This window comes from Oncorhynchus kisutch, unplaced genomic scaffold (assembly GCF_002021735.2).
Source record: "Oncorhynchus kisutch isolate 150728-3 unplaced genomic scaffold, Okis_V2 scaffold817, whole genome shotgun sequence".
In the NCBI taxonomy this organism is placed as follows: domain Eukaryota; kingdom Metazoa; phylum Chordata; class Actinopteri; order Salmoniformes; family Salmonidae; genus Oncorhynchus; species Oncorhynchus kisutch.
The window spans coordinates 23,262-44,807 of record NW_022262762.1 but is presented as its reverse complement, the minus strand read 5'-3'; the positions used below and the strand labels follow the sequence as shown (position 1 = coordinate 44,807).

Sequence of the window (21,546 nt, the reverse complement as noted above, 5' to 3'; positions counted from 1 at the left end):
TCCTCATCCAGACAGTCTGTCAGTTTGGTTCTTGAAGTCTCAGTGTCCTCATCCAGACAGTCTGTCAGTTTGGTTCTTGAAGTCTCAGTGTCCTCATCCAGGCAGTCTGTCAGTTTGGTTCTCAGTGTCCTCATCTAGACAGTCTGTCAGTTTGGTTCTCAGTGTCCTCATCCAGACAGTCTGTCAGTTTGGTTCTCAGTGTCCTCATCTAGACAGTCTGTCAGTTTGGTTCTTGAAGTCTCAGTGTCCTCATCCAGACAGTCTGTCAGTTTGGTTCTTGAAGTCTGTGTCCTCATCCAGACAGTTTGTCAGTTTGGTTCTCAGTGTCCTCATCTAGACCGTCTGTCAGTTTGGTTCTTGAAGTCTCAGTGTCCTCATCCAGACAGTCTGTCAGTTTGGTTCTTGAAGTGTCAGTGTCCTCATCTAGACAGTCTGTCAGTTTGGTTCTCAGTGTCCTCATCTAGACAGTCTGTCAGTTTGGTTCTTGAAGTCTCAGTGTCCTCATCTAGACAGTCTGTCAGTTTGGTTCTTGAAGTGTCAGTGTCCTCCTCCAGACACTCTGTCAGTCTGGTTCTCAGTGTCCTCATCCAGACAGTCTGTCAGTTTGGTTCTTGAAGTCTCAGTGTCCTCCTCTAGACAGTCTGTCAGTTTGGTTCTTGAAGTCTCAGTGTCCTCATCCAGACAGTCTGTCAGTTTGGTTCTTGAAGTCTCAGTGTCCTCATCCAGACAGTTTGTCAGTTTGGTTCTCAGTGTCCTCATCTAGACAGTCTGTCAGTTTGGTTCTTGAAGTCTGTGTCCTCATCCAGACAGTCTGTCAGTTTGGTTCTTGAAGTCTCAGTGTCCTCATCCAGACAGTCTGTCAGTTTGGTTCTCAGTGTCCTCATCTAGACAGTCTGTCAGTTTGGTTCTCAGTGTCCTCATCTAGACAGTCTGTCAGTTTGGTTCTTGAAGTCTCAGTGTCCTCATCCAGACAGTCTGTCAGTTTGGTTCTTGAAGTCTGTGTCCTCATCCAGACAGTTTGTCAGTTTGGTTCTCAGTGTCCTCATCCAGACAGTCTGTCAGTTTGGTTCTCAGTGTCCTCATCTAGACCGTCTGTCAGTTTGGTTCTTGAAGTCTCAGTGTCCTCATCTAGACAGTCTGTCAGTTTGGTTCTTGAAGTCTCAGTGTCCTCATCTAGACAGTCTGTCAGTTTGGTTCTTGAAGTCTCAGTGTCCTCCTCCAGACACTCTGTCAGTCTGGTTCTCAGTGTCCTCATCCAGACAGTCTGTCAGTTTGGTTCTTGAAGTCTCAGTGTCCTCCTCTAGACAGTTTGTCAGTTTGGTTCTTGAAGTCTCAGTGTCCTCCTCTAGACAGTCTGTCAGTTTGGTTCTTGAAGTCTCAGTGTCCTCCTCTAGACAGTTTGTCAGTTTGGTTCTTGAAGTCTCAGTGTGAGTCTTTGTCCTCACATATATTTATATCAGCAGCATAAAAATTAAAGTTCAATCCAAATCTTCAGATTAGTATCCGAAGCCCTGTATAGTAGACATAAATTATGTTTTTAAATTCGCAATCAATTAACACACACTTCTCTTTGTATGTCTCAATATAATGTTAATGAAATAAAAAATAAAAAATAAACTGAAAGTATGGCAATAAAATTTACTTTTATTTTGCAGTCAGTACAAAGTCCCAGAGGAGAAGTTGATCGTTTCTGGGATATCATTTTCAAATCTAGAATAATACTACATTCTTGCCAGAGGGGTCTCCAAAAACACCTGTACACACATAGTGACGCAATTCACACATAGTTACCCAGTGCAGGTTTACATTTGCCCTACACTAAAAGCATTGTGAATGCTTTGTGGCTTTCAATTACTCTTCAGTGAATTTAGCCTACTGTTAAATAACGAAATGGTGTTCATTTTGGAGCAATAGCCTTCTTAAACATGCTTACTTAAACGAAAAACATTGGTCAACAATAGAAGATACAATGGTGTAGTAGTGTATTCACAGGGGGTAATAGTGTACTAGGGTATTCACATAGGTAATAGTGTAGTAGGGTATTCACGGGGTAATGGTGTAGTAGGGTATTCACAGGGGGTAATAGTGTAGTAGGGTATTCACATGGGTAATAGTGTAGTAGGGTATTCACAGGGGATAATAGTGTAGTAGGGTATTCACAGGGTAATAGCGTAGTAGGGTATTCACAGGGGGTAATAGTGTAGTAGGGTATTCACAGGGGGTAATAGTGTAGTAGGGTATTCACAGGGTAATAGCGTAGGGTATTCACAGGGGGTAATAGTGTAGTAGGGTATTCACATGGGGTAATAGCGTAGTAGGGTATTCACAGGGGGTAATAGTGTAGTATGGTATTCACATGGGATAATGGTGTAGTAGGGTATTCACAGGGGGTAGTAGTGTAGTAGGGTATTCACAGGGTAATAGCGTAGTAGGGTATTCACAGGGGGTAATAGTGTAGTAGGGTATTCATGGGGGTAATAGCGTAGTAGGGTATTCACAGGGGGTAATAGTGTAGTAGGGTATTCACATGGGATAATGGCGTAGTAGGGTATTCACAGGGGGTAATAGTGTAGTAACATATCAGACCAATTTGGGTGTCCCGGATTTACATTCAATATGTTACGTCTAATCTACGAGACCAGGCTGATTATAGTATATATCTATTATACTCAGTCGCTACTTGCGAACCTTGCAGGTGTTTCTAATTAATAAACAATGTCATGCTGGTGGGTATGATGGTTCTCATGATGGTGGTACCATTCAAATAAAACCCAGCCCTGAAACGAGACGGAGGCAACAAAATATTTTGCACTTACTTTCATAAGGAAACAAATGACACTGGGCATGAATTTACACGAATTGAGCAGTTTGGTTTTTATCAGTTTAAGCCCAAATGTATAACACTTACTTATTGACTTACATCATTGTGCAACATCATGGGTAAGCTCTGGTCATCATCTATTCTATAAGCTTGAAAAAAATGGATTTCTACTGGTGTGGGTGTTTAACAGAAAAACAACATGAGTGGATATTTAAAGTCCACAACAATGCTTAAACCACATCAGGAGACAAGAATGTAAGAAATCTTCATTTTTGGGTGTAGATAGCCTTTCATTTAAGTGTCACCAGCAAGAGCCTTGTTTGGTTAGTGGTGTTAGTACAACAACTTGGCTGTAAGAAGTAAGAGAAAACGTCACATCTGGTTGTTTTTAAATGACTTATTTTCTACATTGAAAAATCAGCCTCAGAAATTGCAGCCCAAATAAATTATTCACAAAGTTCAAGTAACAGACACATCTCAACATCAACTGTTCAGAGGAGACTGTGTGAATCAGACCTTCATGGTCGAATTGCTGCAAGGAAACCACTACTAAAGGACACCAATAAGAAGAAGAGACTTGCTTGGGCCAAGAAACACGAGCAATGGACATTAGACCGGTGTCCAAATTTGAGATTTTTGGTTCCAATCGCCGTGTCTTTGTGATACGCGGTGTGGGTGAACGGATGATCTCTGCATGTGTGGTTCCCACCGTGAAGCATGGAGGAGGAGGTGTTATGGGGCTGGGGTGCTTTACTGGTGACACTGTCAGTAATTTATTTAGAATTCAAGGCAAACTTAACCAGCATGGCTACCACAGCATTCTGCAGTGGTACGCCACCCCGTCTGGTTTGGACTTAGTTGGACTATCATTTGTTTTTCAACAGGACAATGACCCAACACACCTCCAGGTTGTGTAAGGGCTATTTTACCAAGAAGGAGAGTTATAGAGTGCTGCATCAGATGACCTGGCCTCCACAATCCCCCGATTCACCTTTGCAGGTGAAGCTGTTTGAGAGAATGCCGAGAGCGTGCAAAGCTGTCATCAAGGCAAAGGGTGGCTATTAGAAGAATCTCAAATATAAAATATATTTTGGTATGTTTAACACTTTTTTGGTTACTATATGATTCCATATGTGTTATTTCATAGTTTTGATGTCTTCACTATTATTCTACAATGTTGAAAAATGTAAAAAATAAAAAAAATGGAATGAGTCAGTGTTCTAAAATTTTTGGCTGGTAGTGTCTATATATAGTAGAAAGAGGAGGAAGGGAAGCGCTACTAAGGTACACAGTGGTACATTTTGGTAGATAGAAGGTGCTCTTTGGTAAAAGGGGTAAATTGGTCATCAAAAAGAAAAAGTTATTAAATATATATTGACACTCAAAAATAAAGGAGGACCAAGGCGCTCTTCATATAATCGATTAAAATGCCTTTATTAGTTTCGGCTGCATGGCCTTCCTCGGGGAGTACAAAAAAAAGACCATGCAGCCAAAACGTGTCGTTTAAAAAAACCGTTGTTTCTACTAATAAAGACATTTGAATCAATTATATGAAGAGCGCCTTGGTCCTCCTTTATTTTTGAGTGTCTATATATATTTAATAACTTTTGACTGGTTGTGTCTATATATATTTAATAACTTTTGACTGGTTGTGTCTATATATATTTAATAACTTTTGACTGGTTGTGTCTATATATATAATAAACAACAGTAACATAACACGGAACAGCCAGAGGGATTTTACCCAAATACAAAATTGCAAAGAGGAAAACAAAAACAAATCCGTATTTCAAACATAGACATGTAGTCAATACATTTGGGACGTTTTGTTTTGCATACGTTTGAATGATTCTAAATCATTTTTCCAAATCAATTTTTTTTTTAAAGGCCCTTTTCCATCATGTATGTTGATTTGTGTATTACATTTTTTTCCTAGTAAAATAAGGAGATTTTTAGTTAAGGGCTTTGTGAGTAAGCGTTTCACGGTAAGGTCTACAGCTGTTGTATTCGGCGCATTTGACAAATAAGATTGGATTTTATGTAGTGGATAATTGTGTTGCCCACTCCAGTCAGCAGATGGCGATATGAGTATTTCAGTGATTCTTCTTGCGTGACGTATAATCTAGTGGACGGGAGGCTGTCGACTACTGAATCAGCCACATCGGTAGCTTGCTAGCCGACATAAAACCGAATAATTGAAGCTACTTTGACTATTTTGTTTATATTAATAGGTATTTTAGACACAATTATTTGTACGTATATAGGAGTTAACTTAACGTACTTGTTCAATTTATTAATTTGTTCAGAATGATTTGATTCTGAGCCTAGCACTAGGCTAGTAGCTAATGCTACCTAGCTAGCTAACGTTCCCTTACCATGAGCTCACTAAGCTACTCGCCCCTTGCTAAAGAAGAGGATGTCTGCTGGACGGAGAAAGGAGCTCTGGAGCTGAACATTGTCGTAAAAGAAGAGGATGATAATATTACAGTGAAAGAAGAAGAAGCTTTCAGAATAAAACAGGAGGAAATCACACCGACAGAAGAACAGGAGGATGTTGTCTTGAAAAAAGAAAAATATATTTTTGGAGTGAAAGAGGAAGAGGGGATAGAGGCTGTCGCGGTGGTAGAGGAGGAGGTAGAAGCTTTCAGAATAAAAAAGGAGGAAGAGGAAGATGTTATCGTGAAAAAAGAGAAAGATCTTTTTGAAGAGGAAGAGGGGATAGAGGCTGTCACAGTGGAAGAGGAAGAGGGGATAGAGGCTGTCACAGTGGAAGAGGAAGAGGGGATAGAGGCTGTCACAGTGGAAGAGGAAGAGGTAGAAGCTTTCAGAATTAAACAGGAGGAAGATGAGGATGTTATAGTGAAAAAAGTGGAAGAACCTTTTAGAGAGGAAGAGGACGATATCTCAATGAAGGTAAAGGATGAAGATGTTTTGGGAGTGAAAGAGGAGGAAGGAGAGGAAGAGGAGACTGAAGATCTGATTAACACCAGTGAGTATTGTCTTAAAAATGGGCATAGACTTCGCACTGTCTACACATGAATAGGTTGTTCAGTACTATAGGAATTGTTAAAGGGCCAATCTGATTGGTACATGGACTTTTACATTAATAATATTTAAGCTCTTGAAAACCCTTCTATGTATGTAGGGTTTTCAGCTATTACATTCACCCACATTTGGCTCCATGTAAACTACAATTCCGACGCTGTGCTCCAACAGTTTTAGAATACATGCTGATATGCCCGTTATAGTTCATGTCAGCGACAAAGATTCTTTGAAATAGAAAAGAGACGTACTGTAGCAGTTTTGCACGGATCTAAACACTGTGTATGGCTCCAATTGTCAAACTAAACTTCCTCCCCTAGTTAGCTTACACACAGGTGTTCGGAGCATGCTAAATATTCAAATCAAGCTTTATTTATACAGCACATTTCAGACATGGAATGCAAAACAATGTCCTTTACAGGAAATAAATAAAAACACTGAAAATAAAACTGAAATATTTACTACAAAACACATAAGAGGATATACAATTAAAGAACAACAAACAAAAACTGAAACCTTTACCACACAACACATGAACAACAATACAAACTGAAACCTTTACCACACAACACATGAACAACAATACAAACTGAAACCTTTACCACACAACACATGAACAACAATACAAACTGAAACCTTTACCACACAACACATGAACAACAATACAAACTGAAACCTTTACCACACAACACATGAAGAAGAACAATACAACTGAAACCTTTACCACACAACACATGAAGAAGAACAATACAAACTGAAACCTTTACCACACAACACATGAAGAAGAACAATACAAACTGAAACCTTTACCACACAACACATGAAGAAGAACAATACAACTGAATGACTAAAAAGCTGAGGAAAAGCACTGCTAAAAAGGTGTTGATCTCTTTTAAATATGTCCTCAGTTTCAGCCCCCATCAGGTTCTCTGGCAGGCTATTCCAGAGGCTGGGGGCATATTAGGCTACCTGCTGGGGCGGCAGGTAGCCTAGTGGTTCGAGTGTTAGCACTAGTAACTGGAAGGTTGCAAGATAGAATCCCCGAGCTAACAAGGTAAAAAATCTGTCATTCTGCCCCTGAACAAGGGAGTTAATTCATTGTTCCTAGGCTGTCATTGAAAATAAGAATTTGTTCTTAACTGACTTGCCTAGTTAAATAAAGGTAAAATGAAATTTAAAAAAATAATGAAATTAACTCAAGGCTGCCTCTTCATGCCTCATGGTCCCCCTCAGGTTCTCTAGTAGGCTAGTCCAGAGTCTGGGGGTATAGTAACTAAAGGCTCCCTCTCCATGCCTCTTGGTCCCCCTCAGGTTCTCTAGCCGTCTAGTCCAGAGTCTGGGGGTATAGTAACTAAAGGCTCCCTCTCCATGCCTCTTGGTCCCCCTCAGGTTCTCTAGCCGTCTAGTCCAGAGTCTGGGGGTATAGTAACTAAAGGCTCCCTCTCCATGCCTCTTGGTCCTAGGCTTTGGGATAGTTAAAAGGCCAGAGGACCTGAGGGACCTACTGGGTACATCACTTAAAAACATGTCTGACACGTATTGGTGCTCAATCATGGATTGATTTAAAAACCAATAGAATCATTTTAAAATTAATTCTAAAACTCACAGGCAGCCAGTACAGAGACCTTCAAATCAGTATGTTCTCTGTCTGGTCTTGGTCAGTACCCGTGCTGCAGCATACTGTATACTTTGCAGTTGACCAAAGGCTTTCTTGGGTAGACCAGCCAGGAGAGCATTACAGTAGTCAAGCCTGCTTGTAATAAATGCATGGATGAGTCTTTCTGTATCAGCCTGAGATCACATAAGAATGGAGTAATGAAGAGATCTACGGGATTTTAGTGAGGTCCAGCTCACCTGATTACAGGATGCCGTGATTAAAACTGTCACCTGTGATAAAAAGAAGGGCACCAAGGTAGATGGCATCCAGAGGTTTAAGAGTATCATCTGCTGCATTCTGGTAAATGGCGCCCACCATAGTCAAGAATGGCAGGAAAGTTGTCATCTGCTGCATTCTGGTAAATGGCGCCCACCATAGTCAAGAATGGCAGGAAAGTTGTCATCTGCTGCATTCTGGTAAATGGCGCCCACCATAGTCAAGAATGGCAGGAAAGTTGTCATCTGCTGCATTCTGGTAAATGGCGCCACCATAGTCAAGAATGGCAGGAAAGTTGTCATCTGCTGCATTCTGGTAAATGGCGCCACCATAGTCAAGAATGGCAGGAAAGTTGTCATCTGCTGCATTCTGGTAAATGGCGCCACCATAGTCAAGAATGGCAGGAAAGTTGTCATCTGCTGCATTCTGGTAAATGGCGCCCACCATAGTCAAGAATGGCAGGAAAGTTGTCATCTGCTGCATTCTGGTAAATGGCGCCCACCATAGTCAAGAATGGCAGGAAAGTTGTCATCTGCTGCATTCTGGTAAATGGCGCCCACCATAGTCAAGAATGGCAGGAAAGTTGTCATCTGCTGCATTCTGGTAAATGGCGCCCACCATAGTCAAGAATGGCAGGAAAGTTGTCATCTGCTGCATTCTGGTAAATGGCGCCACCATAGTCAAGAATGGCAGGAAAGTTGTCATCTGCTGCATTCTGGTAAATGGCGCCACCATAGTCAAGAATGGCAGGAAAGTTGTCATCTGCTGCATTCTGGTAAATGGCGCCCACCATAGTCAAGAATGGCAGGAAAGTTGTCATCTGCTGCATTCTGGTAAATGGCGCCCACCATAGTCAAGAATGGCAGGAAAGTTGTCATCTGCTGCATTCTGGTAAATGGCGCCACCATAGTCAAGAATGGCAGGAAAGTTGTCATCTGCTGCATTCTGGTAAATGGCGCCCACCATAGTCAAGAATGGCAGGAAAGTTGTCATCTGCTGCATTCTGGTAAATGGCGCCACCATAGTCAAGAATGGCAGGAAAGTTGTCATCTGCTGCATTCTGGTAAATGGCGCCACCATAGTCAAGAATGGCAGGAAAGTTGTCATCTGCTGCATTCTGGTAAATGGCGCCACCATAGTCAAGAATGGCAGGAAAGTTGTCATCTGCTGCATTCTGGTAAATGGCGCCCACCATAGTCAAGAATGGCAGGAAAGTTGTCATCTGCTGCATTCTGGTAAATGGCGCCCACCATAGTCAAGAATGGCAGGAAAGTTGTCATCTGCTGCATTCTGGTAAATGGCGCCACCATAGTCAAGAATGGCAGGAAAGTTGTCATCTGCTGCATTCTGGTAAATGGCGCCACCATAGTCAAGAATGGCAGGAAAGTTGTCATCTGCTGCATTCTGGTAAATGGCGCCCACCATAGTCAAGAATGGCAGGAAAGTTGTCATCTGCTGCATTCTGGTAAATGGTGCCCACCATAGTCAAGAATGGCAGGAAAGTTGTCATCTGCTGCATTCTGGTAAATGGCGCCCACCATAGTCAAGAATGGCAGGAAAGTTGTCATCTGCTGCATTCTGGTAAATGGCGCCCACCATAGTCAAGAATGGCAGGAAAGTTGTCATCTGCTGCATTCTGGTAAATGGCGCCACCATAGTCAAGAATGGCAGGAAAGTTGTCATCTGCTGCATTCTGGTAAATGGCGCCCACCATAGTCAAGAATGGCAGGAAAGTTGTCATCTGCTGCATTCTGGTAAATGGCGCCACCATAGTCAAGAATGGCAGGAAAGTTGTCATCTGCTGCATTCTGGTAAATGGCGCCACCATAGTCAAGAATGGCAGGAAAGTTGTCATCTGCTACATTCTGGTAAATGGCGCCACCATAGTCAAGAATGGCAGGAAAGTTGTCATCTGCTGCATTCTGGTAAATGGCGCCCACCATAGTCAAGAATGGCAGGAAAGTTGTCATCTGCTGCATTCTGGTAAATGGCGCCACCATAGTCAAGAATGGCAGGAAAGTTGTCATCTGCTGCATTCTGGTAAATGGCGCCACCATAGTCAAGAATGGCAGGAAAGTTGTCATCTGCTGCATTCTGGTAAATGGCGCCCACCATAGTCAAGAATGGCAGGAAAGTTGTCATCTGCTGCATTCTGGTAAATGGCGCCCACCATAGTCAAGAATGGCAGGAAAGTTGTCATCTGCTGCATTCTGGTAAATGGCGCCCACCATAGTCAAGAATGGCAGGAAAGTTGTCATCTGCTGCATTCTGGTAAATGGCGCCACCATAGTCAAGAATGGCAGGAAAGTTGTCATCTGCTGCATTCTGGTAAATGGCGCCCACCATAGTCAAGAATGGCAGGAAAGTTGTCATCTGCTGCATTCTGGTAAATGGCGCCCACCATAGTCAAGAATGGCAGGAAAGTTGTCATCTGCTGCATTCTGGTAAATGGCGCCACCATAGTCAAGAATGGCAGGAAAGTTGTCATCTGCTGCATTCTGGTAAATGGCGCCCACCATAGTCAAGAATGGCAGGAAAGTTGTCATCTGCTGCATTCTGGTAAATGGCGCCACCATAGTCAAGAATGGCAGGAAAGTTGTCATCTGCTGCATTCTGGTAAATGGCGCCACCATAGTCAAGAATGGCAGGAAAGTTGTCATCTGCTGCATTCTGGTAAATGGCGCCACCATAGTCAAGAATGGCAGGAAAGTTGTCATCTGCTGCATTCTGGTAAATGGCGCCCACCATAGTCAAGAATGGCAGGAAAGTTGTCATCTGCTGCATTCTGGTAAATGGCGCCCACCATAGTCAAGAATGGCAGGAAAGTTGTCATCTGCTGCATTCTGGTAAATGGCGCCACCATAGTCAAGAATGGCAGGAAAGTTGTCATCTGCTGCATTCTGGTAAATGGCGCCCACCATAGTCAAGAATGGCAGGAAAGTTGTCATCTGCTGCATTCTGGTAAATGGTGCCCACCATAGTCAAGAATGGCAGGAAAGTTGTCATCTGCTGCATTCTGGTAAATGGCGCCCACCATAGTCAAGAATGGCAGGAAAGTTGTCATCTGCTGCATTCTGGTAAATGGCGCCCACCATAGTCAAGAATGGCAGGAAAGTTGTCATCTGCTGCATTCTGGTAAATGGCGCCACCATAGTCAAGAATGGCAGGAAAGTTGTCATCTGCTGCATTCTGGTAAATGGCGCCACCATAGTCAAGAATGGCAGGAAAGTTGTCATCTGCTGCATTCTGGTAAATGGCGCCCACCATAGTCAAGAATGGCAGGAAAGTTGTCATCTGCTGCATTCTGGTATATGGCGCCACCATAGTCAAGAATGGCAGGAAAGTTGTCATCTGCTGCATTCTGGTAAATGGCGCCCACCATAGTCAAGAATGGCAGGAAAGTTGTCATCTGCTGCATTCTGGTAAATGGCGCCACCATAGTCAAGAATGGCAGGAAAGTTGTCATCTGCTGCATTCTGGTAAATGGCGCCCACCATAGTCAAGAATGGCAGGAAAGTTGTCATCTGCTGCATTCTGGTAAATGGCGCCCACCATAGTCAAGAATGGCAGGAAAGTTGTCATCTGCTGCATTCTGGTAAATGGCGCCCACCATAGTCAAGAATGGCAGGAAAGTTGTCATCTGCTGCATTCTGGTAAATGGCGCCCACCATAGTCAAGAATGGCAGGAAAGTTGTCATCTGCTGCATTCTGGTAAATGGCGCCCACCATAGTCAAGAATGGCAGGAAAGTTGTCATCTGCTGCATTCTGGTAAATGGCGCCACCATAGTCAAGAATGGCAGGAAAGTTGTCATCTGCTGCATTCTGGTAAATGGCGCCCACCATAGTCAAGAATGGCAGGAAAGTTGTCATCTGCTGCATTCTGGTAAATGGCGCCCACCATAGTCAAGAATGGCAGGAAAGTTGTCATCTGCTGCATTCTGGTAAATGGCGCCACCATAGTCAAGAATGGCAGGAAAGTTGTCATCTGCTGCATTCTGGTAAATGGCGCCCACCATAGTCAAGAATGGCAGGAAAGTTGTCATCTGCTGCATTCTGGTAAATGGCGCCCACCATAGTCAAGAATGGCAGGAAAGTTGTCATCTGCTGCATTCTGGTAAATGGCGCCACCATAGTCAAGAATGGCAGGAAAGTTGTCATCTGCTGCATTCTGGTAAATGGCGCCACCATAGTCAAGAATGGCAGGAAAGTTGTCATCTGCTGCATACTGGTAAATGGTGCCCACCATAGTCAAGAATGGCAGGAAAGTTGTCATCTGCTGCATTCTGGTAAATGGCGCCCACCATAGTCAAGAATGGCAGGAAAGTTGTCATCTGCTGCATTCTGGTAAATGGCGCCACCATAGTCAAGAATGGCAGGAAAGTTGTCATCTGCTGCATTCTGGTAAATGGCGCCACCATAGTCAAGAATGGCAGGAAAGTTGTCATCTGCTGCATTCTGGTAAATGGCGCCACCATAGTCAAGAATGGCAGGAAAGTTGTCATCTGCTGCATTCTGGTAAATGGCGCCCACCATAGTCAAGAATGGCAGGAAAGTTGTCATCTGCTGCATTCTGGTAAATGGCGCCCACCATAGTCAAGAATGGCAGGAAAGTTGTCAGCTGCTGCATTCTGGTAAATGGCGCCACCATAGTCAAGAATGGCAGGAAAGTTGTCATCTGCTTCCTGCTCTTTGTGGAGAGGCCAAGATGTATTTCTAAAAAGAAGAAGTCTACTTTACATTGGAGCTTTTTAACGAGCTTCGTGTTTTCTAGACTTTAGATCTTTATCAATCCAAACGTCCAGATACTTCTAGAACCCGCTCGATGAGAGAAACCATCCAATTGGTGAATACGTAGCCCATCTGAGACATGTTAACTATCACTGTTGTGGTTGTCTCACCAAGCTACCTTAAGATGGATGCACTAACTGAGGGAAACTGTATTTACTATCACTGTTGTGGTTGTCTCACCAAGCTACCTTAAGATGGATGCACTAACTGAGGGAAACTGTATTTACTATCACTGTTGTGGTTGTCTCACCAAGCTACCTTAAGATGGATGCACTAACAAGTTGCTCTGGATAGTGACCATACTATTCCCTTAAAGCCACACAGTGTAAAATACATGGGTCATGTGAACAATGGAGCACATGCATCACATGCTAAGAGACAATGGAGCACATGCTAAGAGAGAATGGAGCACATGCATCACATGCTAAGAGCACTCTGGATAAGAGGGTCTGACTAAATGACTAAAATGTATGTGGAGATTTCATTCAGGTCTCCCTGTTTTAACCACTCTGTTTGTCTTTGGCAGAAGAGAGACCCGACTCAGAGGAACCAGAGACGTCTGAACCAACGAGACGACACCACTGTTCCCAGTGTGGAAAGAGTTTTAACCATTTAGGGAATCTTAAAAACCACAAGAGAACACACGCAGAGAAGAAGTCTTACAACTGCTCTCAGTGTGGAATGAGTTTTACCCGGTTAGGGAACCTAAAATCTCATGAGAGAATACACACAGGAGATAAGCCTTATCACTGCTTCCAGTGTGGAAAGAGATTTATCGAGCCAGCACAACTGAAAGTTCATTGGAGAAAACACACAGGGGAAAAACCATTCCAATGCTCTGAGTGTGGAAATACATTTTCCCGATCAGGGGACCTGAAATCACATGAGAGAATACACACAGGGGAAAAGCCTTACCACTGTTCCCATTGTGAAAAGAGTTTCAGTTGGTCAGGGCAACTGAAAGAGCATAAGAGAATACACACAGGAGAAAAGCCATTCCAATGCTCGCAGTGTGGAAAGAGTTTTACTCGGATTGGGAACCTGAGAACACATGAGAGAATACACACAGGAGAGAAGCCATTCCAATGCTCTCAGTGTGGAAAGAGTTTTACCCAATTAAGGAGCCTGAAAAGTCATGAGAGGGCACACACAGGGGAGAAGCCTTTCCAATGATCTCAGTGTGGAACTGGTTTTACCCGGTTAGGGTACCTGAAAACACATGAGATGACACACAAAGGAGGGTAGCCTCACCTCTGCTCCCAGTGTGAAAGAGTTTTACCCAATTAATGGTCCTGAAAGAGCATGAGAGAATACATACTCTTCATGTCACTACTCATTGTGGAAATACATGTTCTGGCTTATGGTTTTGTCATGAAATCTAATTGTATATATTTAATCATACTCACAAATAGGTCTACATTTGTTTTTTTCATTTTTGAGATTCCTCAAAGTATCCACCCTTTGCCTTGATGACAGCTTTGCACACTCTTGGCATTCTCTCAACCAGCTTCATGACGTAATCACCTGGAATGCATTTCGATTACAGGTGTGCCTTGTTAAGTTAATTTGTGGAATTTCTTTCCTTCTTAATGCGTTTGAGCCAATCAGTTGTGTTGTGACAAGGTAGGGGGGGTATACAGAAGATAGCCCTATTGGGTAAAAGACCAAGTCCATATTATGTCAAGAACAGCTCAAATAAGCAAAGAGAAACGACAATCCATCATTACTTTAAAACAACAATCAGGAAAATTAAGAACTTTGAAAGTTTCTTCAAGTACAGTCGCAAAAAACATCAGGCGCTATGAGGAAACTGGCTCTCATGAGAACTGCCACAGGAAGACGCTGAGTTACCACTGCTGCAGAGGATAAATTCATTAGAGTTAACTGCACCTCAGATTGCAGCCCAAATACAGAGTTACCCAAGTATGTGTCACAGCATCATCGGACTGAGCTTGTTGTCATTGCAGGCAATCTCAATGCTGTGTGTTACAGGGAAGACATCCTCCTCCCTCATGTGGTACCCTTCCTGCAGGCTTATCCTGACATGACCCTCCAGCATGACAATGCCACCAATCATACTGCTCGTTCTGTGCGTGATTTCCTGCAAGACAGGAATATCAGTGTTCAGCCATGGCCAGCAAAGAGCCCAGATCTCAATCCCATTGAGCACGCCTGGGACCTGTTGGATCGAAGGGTGATGGCTAGGGCCATTCCCCCCAGAAATGTCTGGGAACTTGCAGGTGCCTTGGTGGAAGAGTGGGGTAACATCTCACAGCAGGAACTGAGGAGGAGATGCACTGCAGTACTTAATGCAGCTGGTGGCCACAGCAGATACTGACTGTTACTTTTGATTTTGACCCCCCATTTGTTCAGGGACACATTATTCCATTTCTGTTAGTCACATGTCTGTGGAACTTGTTCAGTTTATGTAAGTTGTTAAATCTTGTTATGTTCCAACAAATATTTACACATGTTAAGTTTGCTGAAAATAAACGCAGTTGACAGTGAGAGGATGTTTCTTTTTTTGCTGAGTATATTTTACAATATAGAAAATAAAGAGAAACTCTTGAATGAGGAGGTGTCAAGTTTTGACTGGTCCTGTATATATATATAAGCTTAACTCAGGAAGAGTAGCTGAGGTGTAGTTTAGTAGGATGGAGGCTGTATGGATCTGTTACTACTACAGTGTAGTTTAGTAGGATGGAGGCTGTATGGATCTGTAACTGCTACAGTGTAGTTTAGTAGGATGGAGGCTCCATAGCTGAATGGATCTGTTACTACTACAGGGGAACAGCCCCTACACTGTTATATGATGGTGTAGAGGAGGGGAGGGGGGGGGGGGGGGACAGGACAGAAGCAGCCCCTACACTGCTATATGATGGTATAGAGGGGGGGGGGGGGGACAGCCCCTACACTGATATATGAGGGTGTAGAGGAGGGGGGGGCAACAGCCCCTACACTGCTATATGATGGTGTAGAGGGGGGGGGGGGGGACAGCCCCTACACTGATATATGATGGTGCAGAGGGGGGGGGGGGCAGCCCCTACACTGATATATGATGGTGTAGAGGGGGGGGAACAGCCCCTACACTGATATATGATGGTGTAGAGGAGGGGAACAGCCCCTACACTGCTATATGATGGTGTAGAGGAGGGGGGGACAGCCCCTACACTGCTATATGATGGTGTAGAGGAGGGGGGGAACAGCCCCTACACTGATATATGATGGTGTAGAGGGGGGGGAACAGCCCCTACACTGATATATGATGGTGTAGAGGGGGGAGGGGGACAGCCCCTACACTGATATATGATGGTGTAGAGGAGGGGAACAGCCCCTACACTGCTATATGATGGTGTAGTGGAGGGGGGGAACAGCCCCTACACTGCTATATGATGGTGTAGTGGAGGGGGGGGGGAACAGCCCCTACACTGCTATATAATGGTGTAGAGGAGGGGAACAGCCCCTACACTGCTATATGATGGTGTAGAGGAGGGGAACAGCCCCTATGGTGGAGGAGGGGGGGGGCAGCCCCTATACTGCTATATGATGGTGTAGAGGAGGGGGGGGGGAACAGCCCCTATACTGCTATATGATGGTGTAGAGGAGGGGGGGGAACAGCCGCTACACTGATATATGATGGTGTAGAGGAGTTGGGGGGAACAGCCCCTACACTGCTATATGATGGTGTAGTGGAGGGGGGGGAACAGCCCCTACACTGCTATATGATGGTGTAGAGGAGGGGGGGAACAGCCCGTACACTGATATATGATGGTGTAGAGGGGGGGGGAACAGCCCCTACACTGCTATATGATGGTGTAGAGGAGGGGGGGGAACAGCCCCTACACTGATATATGATGGTGTAGAGGGGGGGGGAACAGCCCCTAAACTGATATATGATGGTGTAGAGGAGGGGAACAGCCCCTACACTGCTATATGATGGTGTAGAGGAGGGGGGGACAGCCCCTACACTGCTATATGATGGTGTAGAGGAGGGGGGGAACAGCCCCTACACTGATATATGATGGTGTAGAAGAGGGGGGGAACAGCCCCTACACTGCTATATGATGGTGTAGAGGAGGGGGGGGGAACAGCCCCTACACTGATATATGATGGTGTAGAGGAGGGGGGGGGACAGCCCCTACACTGCTATATCATGGTGGAGGGGAGGGGAACAGCCCCTACACTGCTATATGATGGTGTAGTGGAGGGGGGGGGGGGGGAACAGCCCCTACACTGCTATATGATGGTGTAGTGGAGGGGGGGGGGAACAGCCCCTACACTGCTATATAATGGTGTAGAGGAGGGGAACAGCCCCTACACTGCTATATGATGGTGTAGAGGAGGGGAACAGCCCCTATGGTGGAGGAGGGGGGGGGCAGCCCCTTCACTGATATATGATGGTGTAGAGGAGGGGGGGAACAGCCCCTACACTGATATATGATGGTGTAGAAGAGGGGGGGAACAGCCCCTACACTGCTATATGATGGTGTAGAGGAGGGGGGGGAACAGCCCCTACACTGCTATATGATGGTGTAGAGGAGGGGGGGGGACAGCCCCTACACTGCTATATCATGGTGTAGATGAGGGGGGGACAGCCCCTACACTGCTATATGATGGTGTAGAGGAGGGGGGGGGGAACAGCCCCTACACTGCTATATGATGGTGTAGAGGAGGGGGGGGGAACAGTCCCTACACTGCTATATGATGGTGTAGAGGAGGGGGGGAACAGTCCCTACACTGCTATATGATGGTGTAGAGGAGGGGGGGGGGAACAGCCCCTACACTGCTATATGATGGTGTAGAGGAGGGGGGGGAACAGTCCCTACACTGCTATATGATGGTGTAGAGGAGGGGGGGAACAGTCCCTACACTGCTATATGATGGTGTAGAGGAGGGGGGGGGGGGGAACAGCCCCTACACTGCTATATGATGGTGTAGAGGAGGGGAGGGGGGGGACAGCCCCTACACTGATATATAATGGTGTAGAGAACGGGGGGGGGGGGGGAGGCAGCCGTACACTGATATATTGGGGTGTTGTGGAGGGGGGGACAGCCCCTACACTGCTATATGATGGTGTAGTGGAGGGGGGGGGGAACAGCCCCTACACTGCTATATGATGGTGTAGAGGGGGGAACAGCCCCTACACTGCTATATGATGGTGTAGAGGGGGGGGGGGGACAGCCCCTACACTGATATATGATGGTGCAGAGGGGGGGGGGGACAGCCCCTACACTGATATATGATGGTGTTGAGGGGGGGGGGGGGAACAGCCCCTACACTGATATATGATGGTGTAGAGGGGAACAGCCCCTACACTGCTATATGATGGTGTAGAGGAGGGGGGGACAGCCCCTACACTGCTATATGATGGTGTAGAGGAGGGGGGGAACAGCCCCTACACTGCTATATAATGGTGTAGAGGAGGGGAACAGCCCCTACACTGCTATATGATGGTGTAGAGGAGGGGAACAGCCCCTATGGTGGAGGAGGGGGGGGGCAGCCCCTACACTGATATATGATGGTGTAGAGGAGGGGGGGAACAGCCCCTACACTGATATATGATGGTGTAGAAGAGGGGGGGGGAACAGCCCCTACACTGCTATATCATGGTGTAGAGGAGGGGGGGGACAGCCCCTACACTGCTAAATGATGGTGTAGAGGAGGGGGGGGGAACAGCCCCTACACTGCTATATGATGGTGTAGAGGAGAGGGGGGGACAGCCCCTACACTGCTATATGATGGTGTAGAGGAGGGGAACAGCCCCTACACTGATATATGATGGTGTAGAGGAGGGGGGGGAACAGCCCCTACACTGCTATACCATGGTGTAGAGGAGGGGGGGGACAGCCCCTACACTGCTAAATGATGGTGTAGAGGAGGGGGGGGGAACAGCCCCTACACTGCTATATGATGGTGTAGAGGAGGGGGGGAACAGCCGCTACACTGATATATGATGGTGTAGAGGAGTTGGGGGGAACAGCCCCTACACTGATATATGATGGTGTAGAGGAGAGGGGGGGACAGCCCCTACACTGCTATATGATGGTGTAGAGGAGAGGGGGGACAGCCCCTACACTGCTATATGATGGTGTAGTGGAGGGGGGGGAACAGCCCCTACACTGCTATATGATGGTGTAGAGGAGGGGAACAGCCCCTACACTGATATATGATGGTGTAGAGGAGGGGGGGGGGGTGGGGGGTAACAGCCCTTACACTGCTATATGATGGTGTAGAGCAGGGGAGGGGGGGGACAGCCCCTACACTGATATATAATGGTGTAGTGGAGGGGGGGACAGCCCCTACACTGATATATGATGGTGTAGAGGAGGGGGGGGTGGAACAGCCCCTACACCGATATTTGATGGTGTAGAGGAGGGGGGGACAGCCCCTACACTGCTATATGATGGTGTAGAGAAGGGGGGGGGACAGCCCCTACACTGCTATATGATGGTGTAGATGAGGGGGGGACAGCCCCTACACCGCTAAATGATGGTGTAGAGGAGGGGGGGGGAACAGCCCCTACACTGCTATATGATGGTGTAGAGGAGGGGGGAAACAGCCGCTACACTGATATATGATGGTGTAGAGGAGTTGGGGGGAACAGCCCCTACACTGCTATATGATGGTGTAGTGGAGGGGGGGGAACAGCCCCTACACTGCTATATGATGGTGTAGAGGAGGGGGGGAACAGCCCCTACACTGCTATATGATGGTGTAGATGAGGGGGGGACAGCACCTACACCGCTAAATGATGGTGTAGAGGAGGGGGGAGGAACAGCCCCTACACTGCTATATGATGGTGTAGAGGAGGGGGGGAAACAGCCGCTACACTGATATATGATGGTGTAGAGGAGTTGGGGGGAACAGCCCCTACACTGCTATATGATGGTGTAGTGGAGGGGGGGGGAACAGCCCCTACACTGCTATATGATGGTGTAGAGGAGGGGGGGGAACAGTCCCTACACTGCTATATGATGGTGTAGAGGAGGGGGGGAACAGTCCCTACACTGCTATATGATGGTGTAGAGGGGGGGGGGGGGGGGGGGGGGGGGAACAGCCCCTACACTGCTATATGATGGTGTAGAGGAGGGGAGGGGGGGGACAGCCCCTACACTGATATATAATGGTGTAGAGAACGGGGGGGGGGGAGGGAGGCAGCCGTACACTGATATATTGGGGTGTTGTGGAGGGGGGGACAGCCCCTACACTGCTATATGATGGTGTAGTGGAGGGGGGGGGAACAGCCCCTACACTGCTATATGATGGTGTAGAGGGGGGGGGGGGGAACAGCCCCTACACTGCTATATGATGGTGTAGAGGGGGGGGGAACAGCCCCTACACTGATATATGATGGTGCAGAGGGGGGGGGACAGCCCCTACACTGATATATGATGGTGTTGAGGGGGGGGGGGGAACAGCCCCTACACTGCTATATGATGGTGTAGAGGAGGGGGGGACAGCCCCTACACTGCTATATGATGGTGTAGAGGAGGGGGGGAACAGCCCCTACACTGCTATATAATGGTGTAGAGGAGGGGAACAGCCCCTATGGTGGAGGAGGGGGGGGGGCAGCCCCTACACTGATATATGATGGTGTAGAGGAGGGGGGGAACAGCCCCTACACTGATATATGATGGTGTAGAAGAGGGGGGGAACAGCCCCTACACTGCTATATCATGGTGTAGAGGAGGGGGGCAACAGCCCCTACACTGCTATATGATGGTGTAGAGGAGGGGGGGGAACAGTCCCTACACTGCTATATGATGGTGTAGTGGAGGGGGGGGGGGGAACAGCCCCTACACTGCTATATGATGGTGTAGAGGAGGGGGGGGGGGGAAACAGCCCTTACACTGCTATATGATGGTGTAGAGGAGGGGAGGGGGGGGACAGCCCCTACACTGATATATAATGGTGTAGTGGAGGGGGGGACCGCCCCTACACTGATATATGATGGTGTATAGGAGGGGGGGGTGGAACAGCCCCTACACTGATATTTGATGGTGTAGAGGGGGGGGGGAACAGCCCCTACACTGATATTTGATGGTGTAGAGGAGGGGGGGACAGCCCCTACACTGCTATATGATGGTGTAGAGGAGGGGGGGGGACAGCCCCTACACTGCTATATGATGGTGTAGAGGAGGGGGGGGGGGAACAGCCCCTACACTGCTATATGATGGTGTAGAGAAGGGGGGGCAACAGCCCATACACAGAAATATGATGGTGTAGAGGAGGGGGGGGGGGACAGCCCCTACACTGCTATATGATGGTGTAGAGGAGGGGGGGAACAGCCCCTACACTGCTATATGATGGTGTAGTGGACGGGGGGAACAGCCCCTACACTGATATATGATGGTGTAGAGGAGGGGGGGGAACAGCCCCTACACTGATATATGATGGTGTAGAGGAGGGGGGGGAACAGCCCCTACACTGCTATATGATGGTGTAGAGGAGGGGGGGGACAGCCCCTACACTGCTATATAATGGTGTAGTGGGGGGGAACAGCCCCTACACTGCTATATGATGGTGTAGAGGAGGGGGGGGAACAGCCCCTACATTGCTATATGACTGTGTAGTGGAGGGGGGGGTACAGCCCCTACACTGATATATGATGGTGTAGAGGAGGGGGGAACAGCCCCTACACTGATATATGATGGTGTAGAGGAGGGGGGGGGAACAGCCCCTACACTGCTATATGACTGTGTAGTGGAGGGGGGGGGTACAGCCCCTACACTGATATATGATGGTGTAGAGGAGGGGGGAACAGCCCCTACACTGATATATGATGGTGTAGAGGAGGGGGGAACAGCCCCTACACTGATATATGATGGTGTAGAGGAGGGGGGGACAGCCCCTACACTGCTATATGATGGTGTAGAGGAGGGGGGGGGGAACAGCCCCTACACTGCTATATGATGGTGTAGAGGGGGGGGGGGGACAGCCCCTACATTGCTATATGATGGTGTAGAGGAGGGGGGGGGGGACAGCCCCTACACTGCTATATGATGGTGTAGAGGAGGGGGG

At 46.9% G+C, this 21,546-nt stretch overlaps 1 protein-coding gene across 1 annotated transcript; it reads left to right on the top strand.

Annotated features, from left to right (window-relative positions):
* The first annotated feature begins 4,964 nt into the window (after positions 1-4,964).
* On the top strand, positions 4,965-14,027 carry LOC109877104 (zinc finger and SCAN domain-containing protein 2-like). Its single transcript, XM_031816537.1, has 2 exons — positions 4,965-5,810; positions 13,052-14,027. Exons 1-2 carry the CDS (start codon positions 5,198-5,200, stop codon positions 13,696-13,698), a joined length of 1,260 nt encoding a protein of 419 aa, XP_031672397.1. The 5' UTR covers positions 4,965-5,197; the 3' UTR covers positions 13,699-14,027.
* Positions 14,028-21,546: the final 7,519 nt, after the last annotated feature.

Excerpts from the sequence above, each read along its gene's own strand:
- LOC109877104 (XM_031816537.1), top strand. The coding sequence starts at position 5,198 with ATGAGCTCACTAAGCTACTCGCCCCTTGCTAAAGAAGAGGATGTCTGC. Across the intron at positions 5,811-13,051 it reads TGAAGATCTGATTAACACCA|AAGAGAGACCCGACTCAGAG; the intron begins GTGAGTATTGTC and ends TGTCTTTGGCAG.